General features: G+C 40.6%; 1 protein-coding gene across 2 annotated transcripts in view; it reads right to left on the reverse strand.

Moving 5' to 3' along the window:
- Window positions 1-7,564: 7,564 nt before the first annotated feature.
- LOC130208461 (contactin-4) overlaps window positions 7,565-24,475 on the reverse strand; it is a 46,423-nt gene continuing 29,512 nt past the window's right edge. Inside the window, exons 16-22 of one of the 2 annotated variants that reach the window (XM_056437613.1) lie at window positions 24,221-24,291; window positions 23,571-23,805; window positions 23,362-23,477; window positions 12,177-12,357; window positions 9,903-10,015; window positions 8,888-9,056; window positions 7,565-7,969 (exon numbers count right to left, since the gene is read on the reverse strand). In XM_056437613.1, the coding sequence (XP_056293588.1) occupies window positions 7,872-7,969; window positions 8,888-9,056; window positions 9,903-10,015; window positions 12,177-12,357; window positions 23,362-23,477; window positions 23,571-23,805; window positions 24,221-24,291 (983 nt within the window). In that variant the 3' untranslated portion in view covers window positions 7,565-7,871. Of the gene's footprint in view, window positions 7,970-8,798; window positions 9,057-9,902; window positions 10,016-12,176; window positions 12,358-23,361; window positions 23,478-23,570; window positions 23,806-24,220; window positions 24,292-24,475 lie in introns of those variants that run through there. The other variant, XM_056437611.1, reaches the window with a different exon arrangement.

Raw genomic sequence — 24,475 nt, forward strand, 5'->3', positions numbered from 1 at the left:
AGCCACGGTGAAGACTGAAAGTGATGAGTGCCGTGTTTGTCAGTCCTGGCGCTCACCAGAGGTCTTCCCTGTGAACCCGGGAGGAGAGCGCTACAGGATGCCTGTCAGCTGTCCCACGGTGCTTGGAGAGGGCTCATGGTCTTTTTTTAAATTCCCAGCCAATCTTCTGTCCATCACACCACTTCATTCCTCCTTCGGAGCTCAGCTCAGGTCCACACACTGTCACTTTCTGACATATCTCGCAGCCTACACCTCCACAATACCAGAACATAGTCAGTTCCTCCCACCCCCAACTTACTTTCAATGAACATCAAATCATATTTTGAAACTGGATGTGGGAACAGAGCCTCCTGCCTATACCTCCCCACAACAATCAACTCGATATTGTCCTTCTAGTCTTTTGTCTTTTTTAGTTTTAGCACTGTGTGTGTGTGTGTGTTTGTGAGAGCTTCTGGTTTATTTTTTGACAGGTCACCTGATAAGCGTGGGCTGATCTAAGTACTTTCTCCGGATTGTCCCACATGTTGATAATAATGAGCGGGGGTTGGATTCCGAGCAGCACAACATGCTCAGCCCAGCGACGGTAAAGAAGCCACCCTTTCGTCTGCTGCCATTCTCAGGAGATTGCTATGAATAAAGGATTAACTTCAAGCTGCGAGTCAAGCTCTGGTTCTCCCAGTTGCTTTACATATTTAAGGCCACATTTTGCACCAGCAGAACAGGAAGCTTAAAGTCAAAAGGAGATTGTGCAGCAGTTCTGTCGAGTGAGAGCAAGTCTTGGACAAGTATATTTAAGGACAGCGAGTTCCTGAAATTCTAAATGTATACACGCTTTATCGGGTTTGTCAGGGTTCATCTTTAACTTTCCGTCTTTTGTAACTGAGAATGTTAAATTTCGGTCTTAAAAAATATATATACATACAGGACTGTCTCAGAAAATTAGAATATTGTGATGAAGTTCTTTATTTTCTGTAATGCAATTAAAAAAACAAAAATGTCATGCATTCTGGATTCATTACAAATCAACTGAAATATTGCAAGCCTTTTATTCTTTTAATATTGCTGATTATGGCTTACAGCTTAAGAAAACTCTAAAATCCTATCTCATAAAATTTTAATATTTCCTCAGACCAAGTAAAAAAAAAGATTTATAACAGCTGAGTGTTTGTCAAGGCTCAGGAAACCCTTGCAGGTGTTTCGAGTTAATTAGACAATTCAAGTGATTTGTTTAATACCCTACTAGTATACTTTTTCATGATATTCTAATATTTAGAGATAGGATATTTGAATTTTCTTAAGCTGTAAGCCATAATCAGCAATATTAAAAGAATAAAAGGCTTGCAATATTTCAGTTGATTTGTAATGAATCCAGAATGCATGACATTTTTGTTTTTTTTAATTGCATTGCAGAAAATAAAGAACTTCATCACAATATTCTAATTTTCTGAGACAGTCCTGTATATATATACCCGCCATGTTGGACATATTTACAGTAATTCAATTTCTTCATGACATAGAGATGATGAGCGGAGATCAGAAAGCTTCCGATGAGCTCTGAGGAAAGTCATATTGCTGCTGATTTTATCTCCCAAGACTAATGCTAGGGATAAACGGTCTAATCCATCATTCAATTAATTGCCTCGACCAGGATCTTTGCTACTGATATCAACTTTATGAGCCCATGTACATCACTTCTGCCTCTCTAAATACTGGATGATACTATAAGGCTGAAAGTCAGTCAGTCTGTAGAAATGCCTGTTTGGTAAGATGATGCTTTTATTACGATGAATGATCCTGTTTTATTGAACAGTTTGGTAGCTATTGTAACACTGGCTGTATTAGGAGGCATACTGCAGGTTTACTACATTCAAATTCAGCGAGGTCCAGTTTTAGAGAATTGCCTAATGCAAAGAACCACAACATCAAAATAAACTTGATTTAGTGCTATATGTATTAAGGTAGCCACTCGTTGTATTAACATCTGAATTTTGTCAACAACTGACTGTCAAATCAAATAAATGACGTTAAATACAATAATATCTCATCAATATTTATTGTCAGACATAGAATTTAACTGGATGAATTAGAAATAATATACTCTAATAATAAATAAATGTTATTCTCTCATTTCTCAATGTTTGGATACAAAAATTAAATACATAACAGAAAGCTTTTGAAAAATGAAGTACTTCATTTTAGAACTGAATTGTCATTGCCCTAGAGCTTTAAATTAATTTAAGTCAAGTGGTGGCAATCAAAAAAGCTTTAATTCTATTTTCATCTTCTGAAAAAAGCCACGATATTAAGTTATTTTCATCTTCTGAAAAGAGAAATGTGTAGGGACTTTATGTGGTTATTTAAACCACTTTTTCTAATTCCCTTCTCCGTTTACAGCATTGTTGGACACAAACATTTTATATTAAGATTGAGATCATATTGGGCTATTAATGTTTATTTTCTGTTCCTTTATTTCAGATTTGAGTGGGTACATCTTCTAAAAAGAGGAGAGCTTTGTCCCGTAGTGGTGCTTCCAATTGCCGTTTTTCATAATTTTCACGGTCTCTGAACATATGACATTCTGGTTTGAATTGCTTGTGGGAAGACTGGGACAGAACTAAACCCTTACGGACTTAGCTGGAGCGTGGGAGACTCTGATGTGTTCACGGTCAAATCATCGAGTGTTTGAGGGCTCTCTGGCAGACATTTTTGACCCCTTTATGAACCCTTTCGGTAAGTCAGCAATAGATGCCAACTTTGCCTTTGGTAATTACCCACAATTCATTGCAATGTGTCGGGGAATATGACTGTAGTTAATGGGAATGAATGGTCTTTACGTAACCACAACGTACCCGGTTCGATCCCCACTCTCCCCAGAGTTGCATGTTGAAGTGTCCTTGAGCAAGACATCGATCCCCCAGTTGCACCCCGGTTGTTTTATGAATCAACCTGTGATATATATATATATGAAACATTTAGTTTGTTATTGTATTTGACAAAAAAACCCAGTAAATAGGTCATTTGAAATGCCCTCTCATCTCGTGAGGAAAGAGCCATGAAGACGTTAAATCATGGAGTAAAAAGTATACAATAAATACCCATAAATGTACACAATATTTTCCTATGTGGTCATGGTTATGTGATATGTTGCTGTCCCATTCATATTTACACCATTTAAAGCCCTCACAGCCTCTCACACTCAACCGTTTACCAGGTGACATCAGGAAGTCCCGGAGGGGTTCAGGGGTCGAGGGCATAGGGCGGACACTGGGATTGGACCTTAGTCGTTATCGTTAAAGGGTTAAAAAGACGTTTCTTACGTAGCAATGAGTCAACGCTTGAGTTTGGGATTCACACCGAAAGTGAAAGTCCTGTACTATGAAGAGCGAGAAAGTTCAGGTAGTGGAAGCTCTCAAACAAATACATCATCTGAATAAATATCTTTTATTGGTCGCGCAAATAACTTATTGATGGTGAGATTGACAAGTGATATTTGGTGATGCCTGTCCTCAGACACTGTATGAATTTAGTTTGATTTCAACCCTGAACAGGTTTGACATTCAGTTCTGAGAACGGTCACAACACCTGATTCATCATCTGAACGATTGAATATCTGGTCAATAGAGAATGACATTTAGGTCAGCTGTTGCACTTTGAGAAGGTCCGCAATTGTTTTTTCCCGCTTGGCCGTTGGATAAGACCAGATCTTTTCTGTTATGATCTCCAAATATAGTTTGAGTAATATTTGACGTGCTCTGGCCAAATGTTATGAGACTGCAACAGGAACACGACTGAACCGTTTTATAAAATGATATTGCTGTCCAAATCTGAACCAGCAGCTTTCATCTATATCGTGTCTGAATGTGTCGCATCGAGTGTCGGCGGACATGTTGACCACTTTCACAATATCACGAAGCACATTTAAAAGGGTCACCAGAGCTGGATGAATACGAGGGTCTGTTCATCTTTACCAGTGTTTACCTAGCGGAGCGAATAACATCCGTTTCCCCCTGCAGGGCTCCGGGATCAGCAGGTGACGCTACTGGTGTAGTAGTCACGGGGGCTAATCGGGATGTGTTGCTTGTTGCGTTTTATCATAAATAATATATCATGCGGGATCATATCACTGCGGGAACTGACTTTTACTGCAACCAGTAATACGAGTGGAAGTGGAGAGACGCCATGGAAACGAATAGGAAAGTTTTTGGTCTTGATTCTACACAAACAAACAAACTGAGTGTATAATGTAGTCTTACCTGTGACAGTTAAATAACCCATATTCAAATATGATCCTCGTTTTAGAATTACATATTGATAGGGCCAATTTGTGGTAATTAACCATTACTTATATGCAGCCCTATTCAAGTAAAGGGCACCATGTTGTGATTTCAGGCCAGCGGTTTCACCGCATGTGTGATTTCTTTTAATTTATTTATTATTTTATTGGTGACTGGTGAACGCATTTAAGTCTCACGTTACATTCTTTTGCTAATTTCTCCCCTGGTTCTGAGGAAACACTCTGCCTCTCTCCTGACAACTTTCCCTCACCAGTGTAACCTTTCCTCAGTCCCACAGGAGGAGAATCTCTCGGTGTACTTACTCACAATTTGCCGTGATTCTCCGCCGTATGCTCTGGTAGCGCAGCAGAAATCTCTCGGGACCAATCCCCCAAAGTGCAGGTCTGCTTCCTCTCAGCGAGGTGTGTGTGTGTGTGTGTGTGTCACACGGGCTAAAACATATCCACTGATTAAAGGGTTTCAATGTGAAGGATTTATTGAGTCTTCTCGCCATCTCACAGAGATATCTTATTATATTAATACAATGGTATTACATAACCGAAGCAACAGATTGCAGGTTCAGTTAAAGAAGCAGATAAATCAGAAATGAAAGTGGACAAACAAATCAGGTAAATACAGGTTTCAGACACATTGAAATATAACAGCAAAAATAAAGAGATACATAGTGAATAGCAATAAAAACACAAAATTGTAAACAGGATTTCATTTTTTTAGGGAACAAGAAGATCCGTCAAAGCAATACGAGGAGATGGATTGGGTTCAAATAAGTTATGTAACGAAACAATCCTAAACTACAGACATAAAGTCACATGACATAAAAATGGCTGGTAAAAACAACTTGTATGACTCTTCCACCACCATCAGCACCACCTCCCTCCCACACTTCAAACTACACCCGTTGTTCTGCGGATGGGGTTAGCTGAGCATCAGGTGAAAGCCCAAAGCGTCTCATTCAGACACTTACGGGTGGCCCTTAATAAGGGGGCCACTCCCCGTGCACCGGTATTTGACGCCACGGGGATGAGACCCGGCCGCTACGACATATAATAAGGCAATTCAAATAAAATCTGCACAGAGCAAACACATCTGTAATCTAAAATATTACAGTAGCACGTCTTCTACATTTCATCACAACAACCTAGACAACATCTTCTCTCTTATTCCTTAAATTGGTCAGTAGCGTGTAGCATGAAGGTGGCAGCTAACTGAAAACGTGTCTCCTACACTCTCGGTTCATCTCCAGCTGTTTTGCATTGTCGGTGTTTTTAAACTCCAATATTTCTCTCCATTAAGTTCCACAACATATTTCACAAATAAATTGATAAGACGGTACAGAACATATACTATATGTTTGATGAGCCTGCCCTTTTCCTTTAAAGAATAACAATCTTTGTTTTCAAGATTGATTGAAAGCAGATTTGAAGAATATAGACTTCAAAGCAGCGTTGTTGAGAATTCATCTGGGTTTGCATCTGTTTCCAATATACGATCCATGGAGGCAGCGACTCCCGAGTGTTTCTTGAAACATGTTCAAAAAGCCTGATGGGATTAGCCGGTGTGTCCTTGCATAACATTAAGACTCGAAACATTGACGCCTGTTCTAACTGCAGATGAACTGAGGCAGTTATTAACGTGTTGATTAAGAATGTCCATTACATCGGACTCTGTGACAACTGTGGTGACTGGTGGTCACAGTCCGTTACACGTGTAACATTAATTGCAAAATTAAAAATAGAATGTCGACTGGAGAAAGCCGTCTTGACAGATTTAACCCCAAATAAACCAGCACGGACCTCATTGTGAAGACTAATACGGAGAGAAACAAGAGTGTATTTATTAACCCAAAGAGTAGAAATCAGATTTATGATTTTTGATATTGGGTTATACAAGTCATATTAAATGTAATTGTTTGATTCCAAAGTGTCTGCGTTAAGTGACAAAGGAGCAATGTTTTTTTAAGGGATAACACCGACTTGTTTGGGGCTTATCGTCTTAAGGAGCTGCGTTAATGCTATTTAGATCTAGTAGTGAACTGTGACTTGTGTGGGTGGGTTGTGTCGTGTTAAGCACAAACATGCAGAAATCATATCCAAAAAGAATTGCACACAGTTAATTACAAGATACATATGTATACGATCAGAAATATGTCTCAAGTTGTATGAAACCAAAGCATTTCCCCTAGTGTTGCTCGTCAGTCGGCTTTTCTTACCAACATGCACAGAGCATGCACCGTTTCCCGCGGGTACTTTGACATCTTGTACCTGTACCTGACATTTTGGGAAATACCGTAAGCTTAATCGAGAGTTAGATGAGAAAATCTATACCACTTCTGTATCTTCACTTACCCTCCCCTCAGATTGCACTTTCCCGACAGGCGACCGAAGCCCGTTATCTCCGCCGTCTGTGCCACCAGACGACTTTGACAAAAAAGAGCAATTTTACCCTCCAGCACACAGGAGCTGCAGGTCTATTGCAGCGTCGATCAGTTAGTTAGTTAGTGTTATCTGTGACTTGTGTGTGTTTTGAAGGGGTTACATCCATCTTCACACAATAGCACACACAAACTAATCGAGGCAGCGGTAGACGGCAACTACAACTTTGTACCTTCTCTAAAAAAGGTAAAATAACAGTTCTTTGTGAATCGAGTCTGGTGGCTTTGAAGAGAGCCGAGTTAACGGCTGCAGTTCCCCGTTGGAAAGGGAGGTCTGACGGCAGATAAAGGGATGAATAAATTCTAAATATAGAGTGTGGACTTAAAAGTGATTTGATGTGTTGCTGCTGCCTCAGTCCACAGCAGCACATCTGTAGCGAATACACTGACTATGGATAGGTACCTCACACAACCCTGCTTCCAAAAATCCAATTATTTTAACTATTGAGCTCTGAGCCAATAAGCTTAACTTTCATCAGCATACAGACTAGAAGTGAAGAAAATGGCTACAAATCTAAAGCGTAATTCCCTAAATTTGGAGGAACTTTGACTCCACCACCTCCATTGAAAAAATGTCAACAACTGTTTTAATATAAGATAAGCGCACGACACCCCCGTTGACAAATGACAACATATATTGCAAGTAAATATATATTGACTGTACTTTTAGTTTTCAAATTGCATATGTTTAAGTATGTGCAGTAAGTGAAACGTGTACCTTTCTGATCCGTAACATTCGTTGAGGTCACAGCAAGCCAAGACATGGCAAAATAGGTGGAAACGGAAAGTAAAAAATGGGAAAACTGGGACACACACACTGCCCTGTGCTCAGGTTCATTTCAAAATGACAGATAAGAAATTCATCTTTCCGTGTTTATCATACTTGTGCATCCTGGAGGATTGCAGTGGTCCTGAAAATAGGCAGATGGAAATGGTTTTGTAGCTGTGCTGTTGCCTGTGTGAGCAACAGTCCAGCCACATATTTGTGGGCATTTTGACAGGTTGTCAAATGAGAGCTCCCATCATCCAGGTTTGGTTGGAAAACCGGTGGTTCAGAAACTGGCTTGTTATCTTGTTTTTCCATATCGTGGACATGTAGAAGATAATCATGAATACAATAATGTCCAGAGCTGAATAGAAAGGCATTAGAAGCTCAAAAAATGTACATAAAAAGACAGAAATAACATCATAAAATGGCAAATCCTGATTGGAACTGGGCACGCACACCCCTTTGAGTTAAGACCTAGAAAGAAAAGAGAAGAAGAAAATGTTAACCGTGGGAGGCATAATGAGGTTTTCAAAAGAACTTTTATCTATTTAGATCATGATACGTACGTGGTGGTTTTTTAATCTCACATTTAACTGATACATAATGGAATTTGAAGCCCAATGTTGGTCCATACAGGATTAATTTGCTTTATTGGTGGTGAAAAACAAGATTTGCAAAAGATCTAAAAGTGTCAGTTGTTGTTAATGGAAATGGGCGTAGAGTATTTGGATGGAAATGACTTGAAGCAAAGAAACTCCAAAACCAAAAGGTCAATGTAATCTGTTGAATCATTTTTGTAGATGTCCTGCTAACACACAGATGGACAAAGAGGACTGAAAACACAACTTTCTAGACCGAGATGACATATGATGTATATTTGTATAACAGGCTTGATTTGCTCCCGAAATCTGCTCCACATAGTGTGTCGTAAAAATGTTGAGTGAAAATAAAACACAAATCATGGGTTCATGGCACATTATCTTTCTTAAGTACAATTAATAATACTATAATTATATTTTAAAAGATTTTATGGAAGTACTATTTTCAAAAACTGCACCACAATTAGTCTTGTTGTTGTAAATCATTAATCATTCTTATTGTGAACCGTCTATTTGAGGCACAATATAGCCTCTACCTACATTTTAACTCAGTATATTCTATAGTTATGAGAATGCATGCTTTGGTATTGTGGTTTTTACAAAAAAATACCACTGTCCATGTCTTATTGTAATTCACATGTGTATTCTGAAGGCCTTGTTCAAACTACGGTCCAGCTGATAAACAGCATCAGTCACACGGGGGATCAGTCGCACGCGGTGCACCCGTTCCGCCGCCTCGCCGCTTGATTCCGACTCCAATCATGGGAATGACGCAGAGGATTTTCAAACTTACTAGACATCTTTGGTATGCGTATGGGACCACTGCTGGTGCCGTCGCCCCCCGCGGTCAGAGCTTTAATCTCGATGAGGTAGTCCTCTCCAGAAGGGATTTGCAGCTCCAGGCTGGTCTTATTGGTTTCCAGTACGGTGGTCCTGCTGTGCCAGTTCTGACGATACACAACCTGGAGGAGAGGGAGGACCCGGGAGTGAGCACTTCGTTCTCTAGTCGTAACAGTCCGAAATTAAAACGTTAGGACCCCTGAGCAAATGGGAAAATGTGACTTCATCCAACATATTAAATTAGCGTGTGAAGAACAAATCGAGTTCCCTTTAGCAGGAGACCAAATGTTGGTTATACAATCCCTCTAGAGAGGAGCTCTAAGTGCCTTGTGAGGTTTTGGAACAAAACATTTTCACAATACGGCCTTGAACATCCTTTTGAACATCCTTTTTACACATTTACTTCTGTAATTCAATTCCATTGAAAGGCAGCATAATGGTTTATTTTATCCTTCAAGATTCAACAGTTTTCAAAATGTAAAAAAAAAAATGGTAGGCCTACAGATGCTTTTTCTTTTCATTCCCAGCGATGCCACATTGTGAAACCATTCATGTCTTTCAGGCCCTGGATGCTTCATACAACACGGCCTCACAAAAGACTTACCATTAAAGGAGTAGGGCCGCATATCTCTGGAGAATACGTTTTATTTATATATTTATGGAAAGCATTATCAAATACAGAGAGGGGGGGGGGAGTTCACACAAGTATGCAAAGTGGATCCAATATGAGCCACTGTTTGTGCTTGTTGAAAGAAGCTGAATTCCTTCTGTGGTCATAATGTCTTTTTCGTTTTATCACCTGGAACCGATCTTTTAATTTTGAAAGGGCCAGACGGGGTCGATCCATAATGGAGCACCGGAGCGCTGCGGTCCATCTTTCCACCGGGATGAGAAAGCCATTCAATGGGATGACAGCTGCTGAGGCTCTTATTTGTTTCTCCACTACTGGAGTTTCGGCTATTACTCACCTTGTATCCCGTCACCTCGGACTCATTTTCCAACGCCTTGACGTGTTCCCAATTCAGAAAGATCTTAGAGTTGGTCAGGTTCCACTCGATGTTCCCTGGAGGCTGACTCGGAGCTGCAAGACGTGTAAAGATGTGGACACGAGGTTTACAAACCAATAGTATTCTCTACACTTACTTTCTAACATTTGGGGTCTCATTTGGCGTTCTAAAAAGTGAAGCGAAAGACTTGCGTTCTATCTACTGACCAGCAGGGGGCGACTCCTCTGGTTTTAACCCTCCTGTTGCCTTAGGGTCATTTTGACCAGATTCAATGTTTCACCCTCCTGTTACCTTTATATTTACTAACATATTTTACCCTTTGGGTTCAATTTGACGCCAGCAATTAAAACCTCCAGAAAATTATTAGAATTAATATTGTTTTCCAAGTTTAAGTGTGAGGCACTTTATGTTTGTTTGTTGACTACCGAAAAACAACACCATTAAACATTGAATGGGGTCAATTTAATCCTAAAGCGACACGGTGTGTAATTATTTATATCAGTCAAATTGACCCAACACAAAACAGGTTAAAAAGAGGTCGATTAGTATAGAAATGAGAAAATAATCCTTCTTCTCACTCGATTCATTACCTCAGTAAACATTTTGCTCATGAGTTTATAGTCTCAATCCCTATCATTCTGTATTTAAGAAGACTGAAACTACTCATTTCGTAGATTATGGTACCATTTAGAGTCAAATAGAACATAAAAGGTATATGCTTTCGGCCAAAGCTACTTTGTGATTTACAGGCAGCTACCGCTACCAGAGCTGTATGCGGTTTCTCTATGCAAGTCCGACACTTCTAATATGGTCACTTCCTTTCACTGATTGCAAAAAGCTAAGATGGCGATGGAGTCTAGGATTTATATTTGTTCTGACCACAAAAAACAAGGTCTGAGACCTGTACATCAACTCAGAGCCATGCAAATTGGCGACGCAGATAGTAAGGAGGTGAATTAAAGCCGGAATTTAGAAATACAATTCCACTTAATACCAATTATAGAACCAGTTTATCATAAATAAATCCAACGAACCAATAATATTGATTCATGTTCTGCAACTATGCTATAAGCACCTTTAAATTGAAATTATTTATTTATATATATATCAGCCATCTCAAATCAAAGTCTGCTTAATATTTCAGCAGTGCTTTCACGCTGATTCTGATTTGCCATCACTTTACCCAGAGTGCAGCGGGTCAGACTGTATGGTAATAAACAAGCTGATGACTTCATCCTTTGAGGTTGTAGAAATCCAAGAACCCATTAAATAGCACCACCTCCATCCCCACCAGCAGCCCGTGTGGATGAAATAATCCTGGTAACAGCTCTCGGACAATCAATAGACTTCATTTCCTCATGAGTCCAAGCAAGGTGTGAAGCAATTAGTCAGGACAGGACAAAAAGAAAACACATGCTCTTCATTTATGTGTTTGAAGACAAAGCCAAAAAGGATGAAATGAAAAGTTTACCCCGGAACAGCGAACAAAGTTTCACATTATAGTGAACAGCCTCAGTGGTTGGAAGTTGTTGTTGTTGATTTTGGCTGCTGTGGCTTCTTTGGTTGTGGTAATAAATGAATACTTTTAATGTACAAATATATCTAATGAAGTATAAAAAGACTGCTTCAACAACAACTAATAATTTGTTAAATCTCCCAATTGCTAAAAAGTTGAACTAAATTATTTTACTTTAATATATATATATTAAAGTAAAAATAATAAAATATATATATAATAATTGAGTATATATATATTATTATTATGCTTTTCTATATATATATATATATAATAATTGAGTGTATATATGTATATATTATAATTACATTTTTTATATATTTATTTATATACATTAAATTAAATTAATTGAGTTACCTAACACCTTATAAGATCTCGTCTAAAAAATGAAATCTCGACCGGAATCCAGTTTATTGCCATTTCTCACACACAAAATAAATTTGCTTTGGTGTACTGTGGCATAATCCACCCTGCTCTCATTCCCAACACGTCAAAGCACGCAGCTCAGTCAGTGCTCCTCGGCGTCACCCGTGGTGTTACATGCAGAACAACTGACGAGGTATCAGGTGGGCGATAGTGGAGACAGGAGCAACGTCTCCAGTGACAACAACCTTTCCAACATGTGAGTATTAAATTGAAATAGACTTGAACCCGTGGAAGGTGATTTGAGTAAAAAGCAAGAAACAAACACACTGCTGTTCTCTTGTGTGTGGACTCACGCGGCTTCTTGGTGGTGTTGTTAAAAGCGGGGCTGCAGGGTCCAAGTCCAGCGCTGTTCTGGGCTCTGACTGAGATCAGATAGACCGTGCTTCCCTTCAAGCCGGAGAGCAGAGCCGTGCTGTCGAAAACCCTCACTCTCTCTGCCTCACTCTGCTCAGATCCTTCCTCCCAAAAGAGAACCTGGACCAAAGATAGAAGAGGTTACCGCGGACACCCGGCCACATTGTTCGGCATCTTCCATTTACCCATTACCGATCCGTAAACCGATACAATTCGGTGGAGTCAAGTCAAACTGTAGGTGTTGGGTGGACAAAAACCATCCCTTCATGTGCTTTCAGCACTTTTAAAAAGCACATGTCCACCCAAACTTAGAACTACTATCTATGAGCACATCATGAATATGTGATGCATGAATGTTGTATGAATGAGTGAAACCTTCAAATGTGCTCCTTAATTAATGCCCTGTGTGCAATATGGTGCATGTGAAATGTCTTCCTTACAGTGATATTTTCTCTTGTTGCTTTTATATATATATATATATACACTACCGTTCAAAAGTTTGGGGTCACGAAGAAATGTCCTTATTTGTCAAAGTAAAGCACTATTTTATCCAATGAAGATAACATTAAATAAATCAGAAATACACTCTATATATTGTTAATGTGGTAAATGAGTATTCTAGGTGGAAATGTCTGGTTTTTAATGAAATATCTACATAGGTGTGTGGAGGCCCGTCTCCAGTGTTTTTATGGTACATTGTGTTATCGCCTTAGAAGACTAACTGAGGGTTAGAAAACCCTTTTTAAGTTAGCACAGCTGAAAACAGTTATGCTGGTTAGAGCAGCTATAAAACTGGCCTTCCTTTGATCTTGACGTTTGAAGAACAAAATTAATATTTCAAATAAAAATCATTATTTCTAACCTTGTCAATGTCTTGACTATATTTTCTATTCATTTTGCAAATCACTTGATAAATAAAAGTGTGAGTTTTCATGTTAAACACAAAATTGTCTGGGTGGGTGACCCCAAACTTTTGAACGGTAGTGTATATGTATGCGATTCTTTTTTTAAAATCCATTGTTAACTTATTATTGCCGAACTGCTATGTATTGTCAGCTATAGACTAGAATTGACTGTTGTTTATTGATGCTGCACTTTGGCTTGACCTTTGACCTTTTCCTCGAGGACACTACGCCTGTACATTCTGGCAGGGGGCAGATGATGGGAACCAGCCTTGCGACTGTAATTGGGTGAATTTACATTTTAATTTGAAGTGTTCATCAATTGTCCCTCTCGAACAAATAAAAACTTGAAACTTATTTATGCAGCCAACAGAGTCTCGCAATGTGCTTTTGAAGAAGAGTATTATTCTAGAGTGCATGTAGGTTGTCACAAACTGGCTGAGTGAATGTGATAAGAAGCACAAGGGGTCAAAAAAGGGAAATTGATTTAGACAAAAGGGTCATCTAGGTTTATGTCTTTAAAATGCTGAAACAGGTTTTTTTTAAAATTTCCTTTGAATTACTGTGTTTCACACTATCAGCGCAGCAACTGTAGGTCCGCAGCACTGGGAGAAGTGCAAGGACAAGGAAGCTCGTCAGTATCTGTATTCACAGCGGGATCATTTATGACCCCGAACACGAGAGCGGGAACACCAGACAGGAACATGTCAAACAGATGGTTTCCAGAGGAGCTACTTATTCAATTGGCTGCACACAGGTTCGCAGGGATCTTGCTCGTGGAAAAGGCAGATTAGCGACATGGCCTGGAGTTACTGATAACAGATGCGTCGAGGACGTTTTTTTATTTTGAACACCAGCAGTTTAATTATAGCGGTTTTACTAACACTTGGGAAAACACTTAAAAAAAACCTTAGCGGAATAAGTTTTTTAATGTTGCATCTGCTACACATACACACGCACACATACACACACACACAACCCTTAGATATGCTGCTATAGGCTTATAGGCTGCTGGGGAACGTTTTAGGATACACTGAGCTTCTCTTCTCTCTCTCCTTATGGACGAATTTACGTCTCTCCATTGCACATCACTAACTCTGCTTCTTCCCTGGAGTCTTTGTGCCTTCTCGCTTCACGGGGTCCATTGGAACTGGCTCTGTCTGGAGCTGGTCCTGGCTCCTGGGTCCAGACTCCTTGGCCCTGCTTCCCACATCCAGCCCCTGGCCTGGACCTGGCCTCCTTCCCAATGGCCCTGCCTCCTTCTTTGTGCCTCTTGCCTCAAGAGCCTGGCCTTTTTATTTTAAAAAGTGAAATATTAATAGCATCTACATAAATATCAATTCATATTATGTATTGATTATTTAATTTTTTACAAATGTTGCAATTTATTCATGACTCACTTCGATCAAAAAAGATAAAGTTTAAAATGCATTCCCAAACTGTATTACTACTTTTGACCATAGAGCAGGGGTCGGGAAACTATGGCTCTTCCGGTGACGGCATATGGCTCTGACAATTTTGAGTTGAGAAAAAAAAAATCTCCGCCCGCCCCCTGTAATTCGGTAATTTTCTCTATCGCGCCAGATTACAGCGGAAGTAATTTAAGGTCCCTTTTCTTAAAGAGTACGTCTTTGTTCTTTTATTAAACTAAACATCCGTCTGTTATTGATCGTATCTAACCAGCAGCATGTCACTCTGTCTCTACGTGTCTATGTGTACGTGCCCCCCCCCACCCGCCCCCATAGCATCATGCAGGACCAGAAGTCGCATTAAAATTATATGTTAAAAATACTATATGGCTCTCAATGAAATATATTTGGAAATATTTGGCTTTTATGGCTCTCCCAGTCAAAAAGGTTCCTGACCCCTGCCATAGAGGTTAGAACAGGGGTGGGCAAACTTTTTGACCTGCGGGCCACAATCGGTTCTAAAATGTGACAGAGGGGCCGGGCCAGGAGCATTTGGACACACAATGTAATTTATTAAACCTGGAGATTGCGTCTGTTTTTTATACATTTCAATTTAAGGTGCAAAGTTAAAGTAAAAACATTTACTGGAAAGAGATCAATGGAATCACTTTCAACATTCAAAACAAATTATTACCCAACGACATACTCAAGCTCAATAATTTATAATTGTTTTAAACCCCGCAAAATAATGGACGGATTGTCCTGAGAGATAGACTGTATTAAATATCCTGCCTGCAGCAGAAACTAGAAAAGGGTCTTTAAATTGAGGGCGATGTGCAGCGTCATCTGGTCAGCATGTGTATGAACCCGTCACAAACAGACTGACAGCACTTTACTCGAGAAAATATAACCCTAAAGCTGACAATTGAAGTTCGATTTTTAAAAATTATTCATATCTCTTCTGAAAACACACCTTTACTCATGTGGACGAACTGTTTTGGTGTTTGAAATTGGTTTACCAAAGGTCATAGGTTCACAAAAGCAGTGAAATATCTGAATACAATGCTAGATACATGTACTTGCACCTGTCCATCCTGGAGAGGGATCCTCCTCTGTTCTCTCCTGAAGGTTTCTTCCCTTTTCCCCCTGAAGGGTTATTTGGGAGTTGTTCCTGATCCGATGTGAGGTCAAAGGTCAGGGATATCTATATGTACAGATTGTAAAGCACTGAGACAAATTTGTAATTACAAATAAACTGAATTGAATTAAATGAGGAAAACTAAATTTTATATTAACATTTTTTTTGTAAAAATGATGTGGTCTTGTCACACATTCACCAAAATGATAAAGATGGGACTGAGAAATGACTTCATATTGCAGATACAGTTTCATGGGGTGTGTGCAAATAAAAAATGACCATTACATTTTTTTTTATAAATATGTATTGTACATTTAAAAAAAAAAATTCCACATTATATACATGTTGTGAAATAGAAAACAGAACACAACTATTGACTATTTACAATATGGCTTCACTATAATAACATCATGTCATCATGTCACGAGTCCTCTCTGCTGGCGGGGCAGGTGGAGCTGCAGGTTGAGCTGCAGGTTGAGCTGCAAGGCTGCGCTGCAGGCGCTGGTGAATCCTCTCTGTAAAATACAAGACTAGTCAACACCGCGCACAAGTTACGGACACCGGGACGGACACCGTGACACGTAACGTGTAGTAAAGACTCTTACCCGGTCCAAGTGGCTCTCTTCTGGCTGCGTGTTCCTCCTCGTGGCTCTGCAGCTCCTCCGAGGCTCCGCGCTGCTGCCAAAATCACTGCGGCTGTTTCTAAATGAGTCTCACCTGTGTGGTGGGCGGGTCCCTTGTGATTTACTGATTGGTTGTTTTTTTCGAAAAATGTTGACAGACAAACTGATTGACAAATCATGGTGAAGGGTTTTGTGTGACGAGTACTTTCCGCGCCAACGCACACCGGAAGTAAACAAAGTTGCGATTTGGACAAGTTCGGCGGGCCGGATTAAAAAGCCTAACGGGCCGGATGTGGCCCGCGGGCCGTAGTTTGCCCATGTCTGGGTTAGAATCAACAAACAGCATAGCACACTTCCAGAACAACTGGCCCCATGAGCACTGCAACGCATTCATACACAGTGACAGATTTTTGTTTTGAAAATGTCTTTCATGGGGACTTCCTAGAAAACTGCACGTGGTGCGTGTCTTGACACTGTTTTGAAGCTCGTGGGAGGGATCTGCCGGTGGGGACCTCACTTTTGGTCCCCACGGGGACACGAGTCCCTGTGGGTCCGTGTGCACTCAAGTAAAAGTCCCCACCGTGATAGAAGTACCACACACAAACATACACGCACACACCCCTACACACAAGTGGCAGGAAAGCATAATTTTTAGACAGCCAGCTTCCACTTTTGCATTGAATTTGAATGGGTGACTAGCTTATAGTATGAGTACAGTATAATCATTGTTTGCACATTGCCTACTTTTTTTGTGATATGCATCTTTTTCTGATCACAAAAAACTACTGAAATAAAAGGTAAAAAAACCGAAAAACTAAAGAAGTATCTCTGGAGTTGGCACTGGATTGTCCTGCCAATAAACCTAAAGCGGACTTCACTGTTTCATCCACATGACAGCTGAGGGTACCGAATATATGATATGTGTCTTGTAATTTTGAAAATTCTTCAAGGAATTTGTAAAAAAACAGCATCTGTTGTGTTGTCTCCCCTACGGATTCCTATATTGTAAAGGAAATTGACCGTTTGCTAAACGCCATCCCCAAACACCGATTGTCCAATGGTCGCTTAGCAACTGCAACTCGGAATGGCAGAAGGACTGCATGGAGCTGTAAGAGAAGTGATACGCTGCATTGAAAGAGTTTGAAGACGTGGAACTTTTTTTATAGCCTTTCTGAAAAGCCAAAGTGTTAAGCTGTGGGTTTATCTGCCGTGATTAACTTGTTTAACTAGACATGCAGAGGCCTAATGCTGCTTCCATCACCCAGGTAGCACCTCATTTATTAATTAACTACAATATCTTAGGGGTCAACAGATGTTTGACGTCAATCCTGCTCTTAGACGTATTTGGGGAAGGTCCTTTGACGAACTCATCTGTTAGTCCTACTCCCCGCGATCTATTTCTCGAGTAAAAGTGAAACATTCTGTTTGAAATCAATGAAACAGAAATCTTACATGCCTGGTAAAGTTGCCATTCAAATGAAATTATATTAATGTTATTGCTGGCAATACAAGAACAATGCAGCTCCTAAATCCCCTTGATTACCAACCAGACAAAGCGGGCAGCCGCCCAGGGACCCTATTAGCGCGACATCTCACGAACAAATGGCAAAAGGAAATTAGTCTGGAACTTTCCAGTTAATTTGTAATCATTTCAAGGGGCGTCATTAAAGTGCATGGACCAAAATGCCTATGGACGCAATATATCTGAATGAGTGTTGCCATTTTAATGCCATCAGAATTTGAAGATAAAAACGCTGCCGCCATGGCAGCTTCAACAGGAAGAGCCAAATCAGCTGCAGCCCTCTTGGTGGTTTGCATGGTCTCAAACACGCCCCAAATTAGATAAACGTCCCAGGCATCGCCAACTGATTTTTGCTAATTGAAATAGTTTTCATGATTTTTCACAATATATCTTACTACACCATCTAAGTATGTTTAAAGTCATTTTAAAATATGTGTTAAAATCAGGTCACGATCTAGTTAAAATATGTGTTAAAATCAGGCCACGATCTAGTTAAAATATGTGTTAAAATCAGGTCACGATCTAGTTATAATATGTGTTAAAATCAGGCCACGATCTAGTTAAAATATGTGTTAAAATCAGGTCATGATCTGGTTAAAATATGTGTTAAAATCAGGTCACGATCTAGTTAAATATGTGTTAAAATCTGGTTTTACAAACTGCCTTTTCTTGTTTGTATTGCGGTCAGTATTTCAGGACTGGTTGGAGTCTGGGCAAATAATGAGGCGGTCGTTTGTAGTCGGCTGTGTGCAGCTGATGTGATAGACTTGGAGAGTTCAGTAGGGCACTTATTTGCCCTGGGGCCCCACTTACAGGTTAATTATGCCATGCCCACAGACTTTTATAGAAGTGTATCGTGTTGATGGTGAAGCAGATGGACTCAAAAGTTCAGAAGATGGTGTTTGATGAAGTATTACACTTTCAGTCTGTTATGCCTTGGAGCTGTATGTATGTCAAAGGGCTCCTGCTATTTTCATCCATATAGGGCCTGTAAATCAAACTATCTTGGCATGGTTGCCAAATATGGCATGCCATTCACATCCAGGCACAAGCGCAATCAAACAAAATCTCAGTGTCACAGGGGAAAGTCTCCTTATTATATTCACAGTCCGTAAATTCCAAGTTTTGACATGCTTCGTTATAGCATCATTTTTAGCAGTAGCGAAGACTTTGAACAGGTTTTCTTCACCCTTAAAAGTTTTCTCACCTTTGGTCTCATTTTGACGTTTCAATGCTCAACATCATTTCAGAGCATAAAGTACACACAACACGGTCCTTCTGGAACACTTCTGAATACAAGAGCTGAAGTCACTGAAATGTAGCTTTCCTAACCAGAAAGTCTGCCACACAAAGACAAATACGACTGTTTTTGTTTTGTCAACGCTTCAACTATATTCTGTGCAACTTTGTGACGCAAAAAGACAAGAAAGGATATTTTTATCCTCTACAAATTAGAGCAACTCTTCTCTCTCTTAGCTAGCTAACGTTGACACAAAATCCATTGTTTTTTAGACGAAAAAGTGATGCAGAAGACAACCCTGCGCCAGTAAAAGCCCCAAAGCGTGAGGTGAGTGAATACGATCCTGAATACAATACCTTTGGTTTCAAATAAGGGATGTCAAGCCAAAAGCACAGTGAGTTGAAATCCTGTCAAGTGGAGCGATGAAACCATCAAAGCTCCAGAAATACTGAAACATAAACCGTCCGCGATGTGTTGGGAACCTAAATTCATATTTCCTTTGAAAAAGGGACAGGCTTCAGGCACAATAGAAAGTCATCTGAACATTAACAGCTTAGTCAAAAGCCACTTCCAAAGCTGGCTAGGTGGTTGCTGCTTGTGTAGCTGGTTGCAAGAAACCCTTTACGATCACATAAGAGCTTAACTAGCCAAGCGTTGTGGACATGTGCCAAGAGTTTCTGGTTGAGGCAGCTCGCAACTCTTTCCCATGTCTCTCACTGAGGTAAGCACAATATCTATATTGGTCATTACAGCGGGTTGCATAACACATATATCACAGTTTATATCTTTTTTTTGCCATAAGGTTCATTTTTTTGGCCAATATATTTGGAAAAGCAGTCCTTTTCAAATTTGTTCGCAATAAATATGGAATGTAAAGTACAAGGACACTTCACTAGAATAAAAGGCCTTGCTAGCAATCCTGCTGGGACAGCTGCTCCACAGCTGGCTGCAGCAGCGACTTATCAACATGATAATCAGTATTTTGTTGTTGTTTTTCTATCCTTTTTGACGAAATATATACAGGTGTTACAGTGATCATTTTTGATGAACAAAAACAAAACATGCGGTGTATCCATCGAATAACACGGCTAGCAAGTTGAAATATAACCACATATGTGTGTTTGTGTGTATGTATATATATATATAGAGAGAGAGAGAATTTTGTATTTTCTTTATTACTTTTCTTTTTTTATATTAATTTTCTTATTTATTTTATTATAATAAGTTAGGATAGGAATATATAAGCATTTTTTGCTTCTACCTATAACTATTCAGCCTTTCTGTTTTGTATATTATATAGAATAATATTGTATTGTATTGCAATGATTGACAGAATAAAATACGCAACAACAACAACCACATACTAAAGCATAATGGAACATGTCCCACATGAAAACATAGTCAGAACCATTCGTCCTGTGGAATCACTACTGTTGGCGCTGAACGATTCTCTGGAAACAAATTACTGGCGACTGGTTCTAAATAGGGATTCCCAACACTAAGGGCCTCTGATGAAACACATTTTGGCCCAAGCACTGTGTTCTGGTTGAGTGTATGGACAGGGCATATTGAATGCGCTATATTCTTCAGTTTCTGTGTTTGCCTCCCTTGATGGCTGAAGTGAGGCCAGTAATGAGGCTGTGGGCATCCCCTGCTGGGACATTCAGGAGCAACTTCAGAGCGAGGTTCTTTTTGGGGTTTATTCAGAAGACTCCAGACACAAAAGTCGATATTCCAACACTTTCTAGGACTAGGAGGGGGCAAACAGCGGTATACTTTTCTCAAGTGCTCCCCAATAAGCCACGTGTTACTTTTAGCGAATCGCACAAAGAAAGTCCTGCACTTTTACTGTAATGAGCCACTTGGAGTCGTCCAATCAAGCCGTATTGTTACTGCAATAAACTTAAATTAACCTCTATGATTCAAAGCATTTCTCCGATTTAGGGCTTGCATCCACCTGGCTCTCACCGTGGCAATGGATGGCAACAATGGCAACAGTGCTAAAAACAGCCAGCAGTGTTGACCTGATTGGAGGGGGGCCGCTCCGCTTCCGTGCTTGAACACGTCTGTTTTTTATTACCCTGGTAGGAGTTCCTTCACTTTACTTTTTAATGGAACAACCTACATGAACAGCCACCGCTTCGCCCCTGACTGCTTGTAACATTTTGCAGGTGTCATGAGAGCCACTGGAGTCTTCTTCTGCGTGGATGTGCTCATTCTAATGGCCCGTGTTGCCCTGTATCTGATGGGCATGAACATACCAGCATGTGGATGTGTAAACAGCTATTTGACATTGGCAGTTTAAAATGGGACAACCTGTCGCTTTTGTGTTGACAGCTTGTTTTTACCGCCCCCCCAAAAAGGGCATCAACTATTGCCAGTGGACCTGTTGACCATCGCCTGACAGCTCCAAGGGAACTTGTGTACCAGAGGGTTGACATGGTCTTGGTCAGGAGCAACTTGAGGATATTTGGGCAACCTGCCTGCACGAGAAAATAATCTTTGTATGACACGAATGTGAAGAAATGACTGCGGTAGTCGGGCCTAAATATGCAGGATCAGACCATGCACTCTGCATTACTGTACATTATACTTTTATAACGTATGCCTTTGTGTGCCTAACTTATACTGGCTCTAATGTTATATCATTTACTTTCCTTGAGATATTCTTCTTAATTGCCCCGACGATCTAATTGCGATGGAGAGAGCCAAATTGTCACTAGTCAATATCGAAATAAATGATGCCTTTAATGAAACATAGCCTCTGGAAAAACACTCATCTAAACACATGAATGTGACAGTGATGAAGTTCTGGAACTAAGTGCCTAACTCGGTATGATATAATCCACTTTCTAAAAGCAGACTCGGTGTCTGTTCATCCAGAATAGAATATTTGATGGTGTATTTTGCAGTTGCTGTATAACTTTAATTATGAACCATAGCTAAACAGAACTGTTTGTAGCAGCCTTGTACAGTACACTCTGGGGCAATGCGCCCAGCCTCTGCAATTTATATGATCCACTGAATCTGGATTTGAGAGGTAATTTAAGTTTAAATTAGAATATGATTAGAATATGTCACAAAAACCCATTGGACTTGTTTAGGAAAAGTGTCGACCTAAGAATCTAAATTAATAACTACCCAGTTTAACCCAGTTTTTTTTATACCAAAGACATATAATGCTCATGTTCATATTCATGCTTGGATTTAGGGTTTCCACTCGAACATGTTTACATGCTTTACTGTTAAAAAAACGCGTTATTTTTCTCAGTCAGTCTAAACATACCTGTACCTCTGTTTAATAAGCTGCAATTTATTGCCCGTCTTTTTAAGCCCTCCAACCCCCCTCACACAAATGCCCAGTCTGCTCTGATTGGTCCACGTTTTCTGGTCCGCATCTGGTATTTTGCCGTCACTCACTGTGTGTCATGTCAAGTACACAGGGTTTAGCTGCACTTCTACCTGCCGCGGTATACTTGGGTCATTCCAACCTGGACTAATGGAAATTGGGCTGTCAGAGATGCTTTATAATAAAACAAGACATGGACATTTTAAATCATACAATATGGGATCTTTAGTATTTTAAATACAACAGTGAAATAACATACCTCTATGTTTTTCAAGAAATAATTATACAATTAATGGTGAATCAAATATTTAAGTACATTTATGTTGCGAAGGAGGTGTATATTTTATTTGGAACACACTAGTTTTCCGATTTCAGAACGAGTATTCATGGAAAAGCTCAGCTAAACTGCGCTTTCTCACTCCCAAACAAGCTGTTATGGTGCATCAAACCAAGTCTTACAACAATATGTGTATCAAAAACTACCGATGACCTCAAAGCTTCTTCGCAGAGGGCAAGCCACCTGGGAATACCCGACCATATAAAATACCTGCGCTTTAAGGAGAGACTGTTATTTTTATCTAGGTTTTCCACAGCAAAATCCCAGGAGAGTGTTTGTGGTACAGGATAGTGATGTATGATGTTCACACTTTCCTTCTTTTATTGTGAATAGAATAGAGGCTACCAGAGCTTCTTGGTATTGAGGTCTTGTGGAGGCTACAACAGCTGCCAACAGACCTCTTCATGCTCGAGATTAGAGAAATCTCCCGCTCCAACACATGCACTATTTCAATGTCAGAATATTTCCTCGTAGTCGCCACTGGCGGTTCTGTTAAAATGAACACCGGCTTATTGTACTGCCAGTCATTCTGGGATTAATGTCCGCTCCTGCTTTGAATATTCCTTGTGGCACTATTATTTCAACTTGTTCTTTCTTTTCATACCTCATACGCAATGATCCTCCCGCTGCCGGACTCGCTGGGAATCGGTTCCCAGTACACTTCGATCTCGGAGGCCGACACAGTGCGGGCCCAAACTCTCGACGGCGCCTCAGTGGGCTCTGAATAGGAGAGATCATGAATTATGCATGTCGGCAATTAAGAGTGCCTTTCTTGAACAAGAACACAACCGCACGTACAGGACGCACACACACCTTCCTCTGCAGAAAACACAGTGACGACCAGGCTGAACGGCCCCTCCCCCATGCTGTTGAAGACTCCCACTTTGACTTGGAACAGGGTCAGGGGTGCGATGCTGTCGTTTCTGTAAACGTATCTCGACGCGTCAGCTGACGCCAGAACCGCCTGGATCCAGGTGCTGCTGCCAAGCGGCCGGAACGCCACGACGTAGCCAAAGTCCTCTCCGCTCTGCTGTTCCTCTGGAACGGGCTTGAGAGAGAGGGGGGGGGGGGGGCACAGGAAAGTTACGCCTTCGACCCAAACAACCGTGAGCAGCGATTGAACAATAATAAAAAAAGTATACAAATCAAAAAGTAGAAATAGTTTATTTTATGTCCGACAAAGTATCGAGCGAGTGCTCAGCATCTTTCTGCACGTCCAAAGCATATAAACGTGTCCTCTAACTCTAGATTTACACATGTGAAAGTTGCGCTGGCGCCGTATCTTCACTTTGATTTACGCATGCGGGCAAGGCGGCGAGCAGGCAGCAAATCTGGGGAGCTCTGCCTTTAATTAAAAGCCGTTCCGCTGAGCGCCAGGCCACTGTGGACACGCCCCTCGCCGACAGCTCAGTCACAATGTACAATGTACGGCCACTCGGGGGAGGTGCACATGGTCCTCTTACCTCCCACGTGGTGACGAGTTCTCCTCGAGCTCCTCCGCCGCCGCTCACATTGACCGGCGCAACCTTGGGAACTGAAACGGGCACAAAGGGAACGTGTCTCAGGCCGACGCAAGAGGATTCGGTTCGACCCTCATGGGAGTTGAACGAGGAGGTGAACAAAATAAAATAATTCCCTCCGGAGAGCTGCTCATTGGTGTCAAACAAGATAATCACACAGCGGAGAGGGAGCATGTGTTGTGTGGAGAGTGGCGTGAC

This window comes from Pseudoliparis swirei, chromosome 18 (genome assembly GCF_029220125.1).
Source record: "Pseudoliparis swirei isolate HS2019 ecotype Mariana Trench chromosome 18, NWPU_hadal_v1, whole genome shotgun sequence".
NCBI lineage: Eukaryota > Metazoa > Chordata > Actinopteri > Perciformes > Liparidae > Pseudoliparis > Pseudoliparis swirei.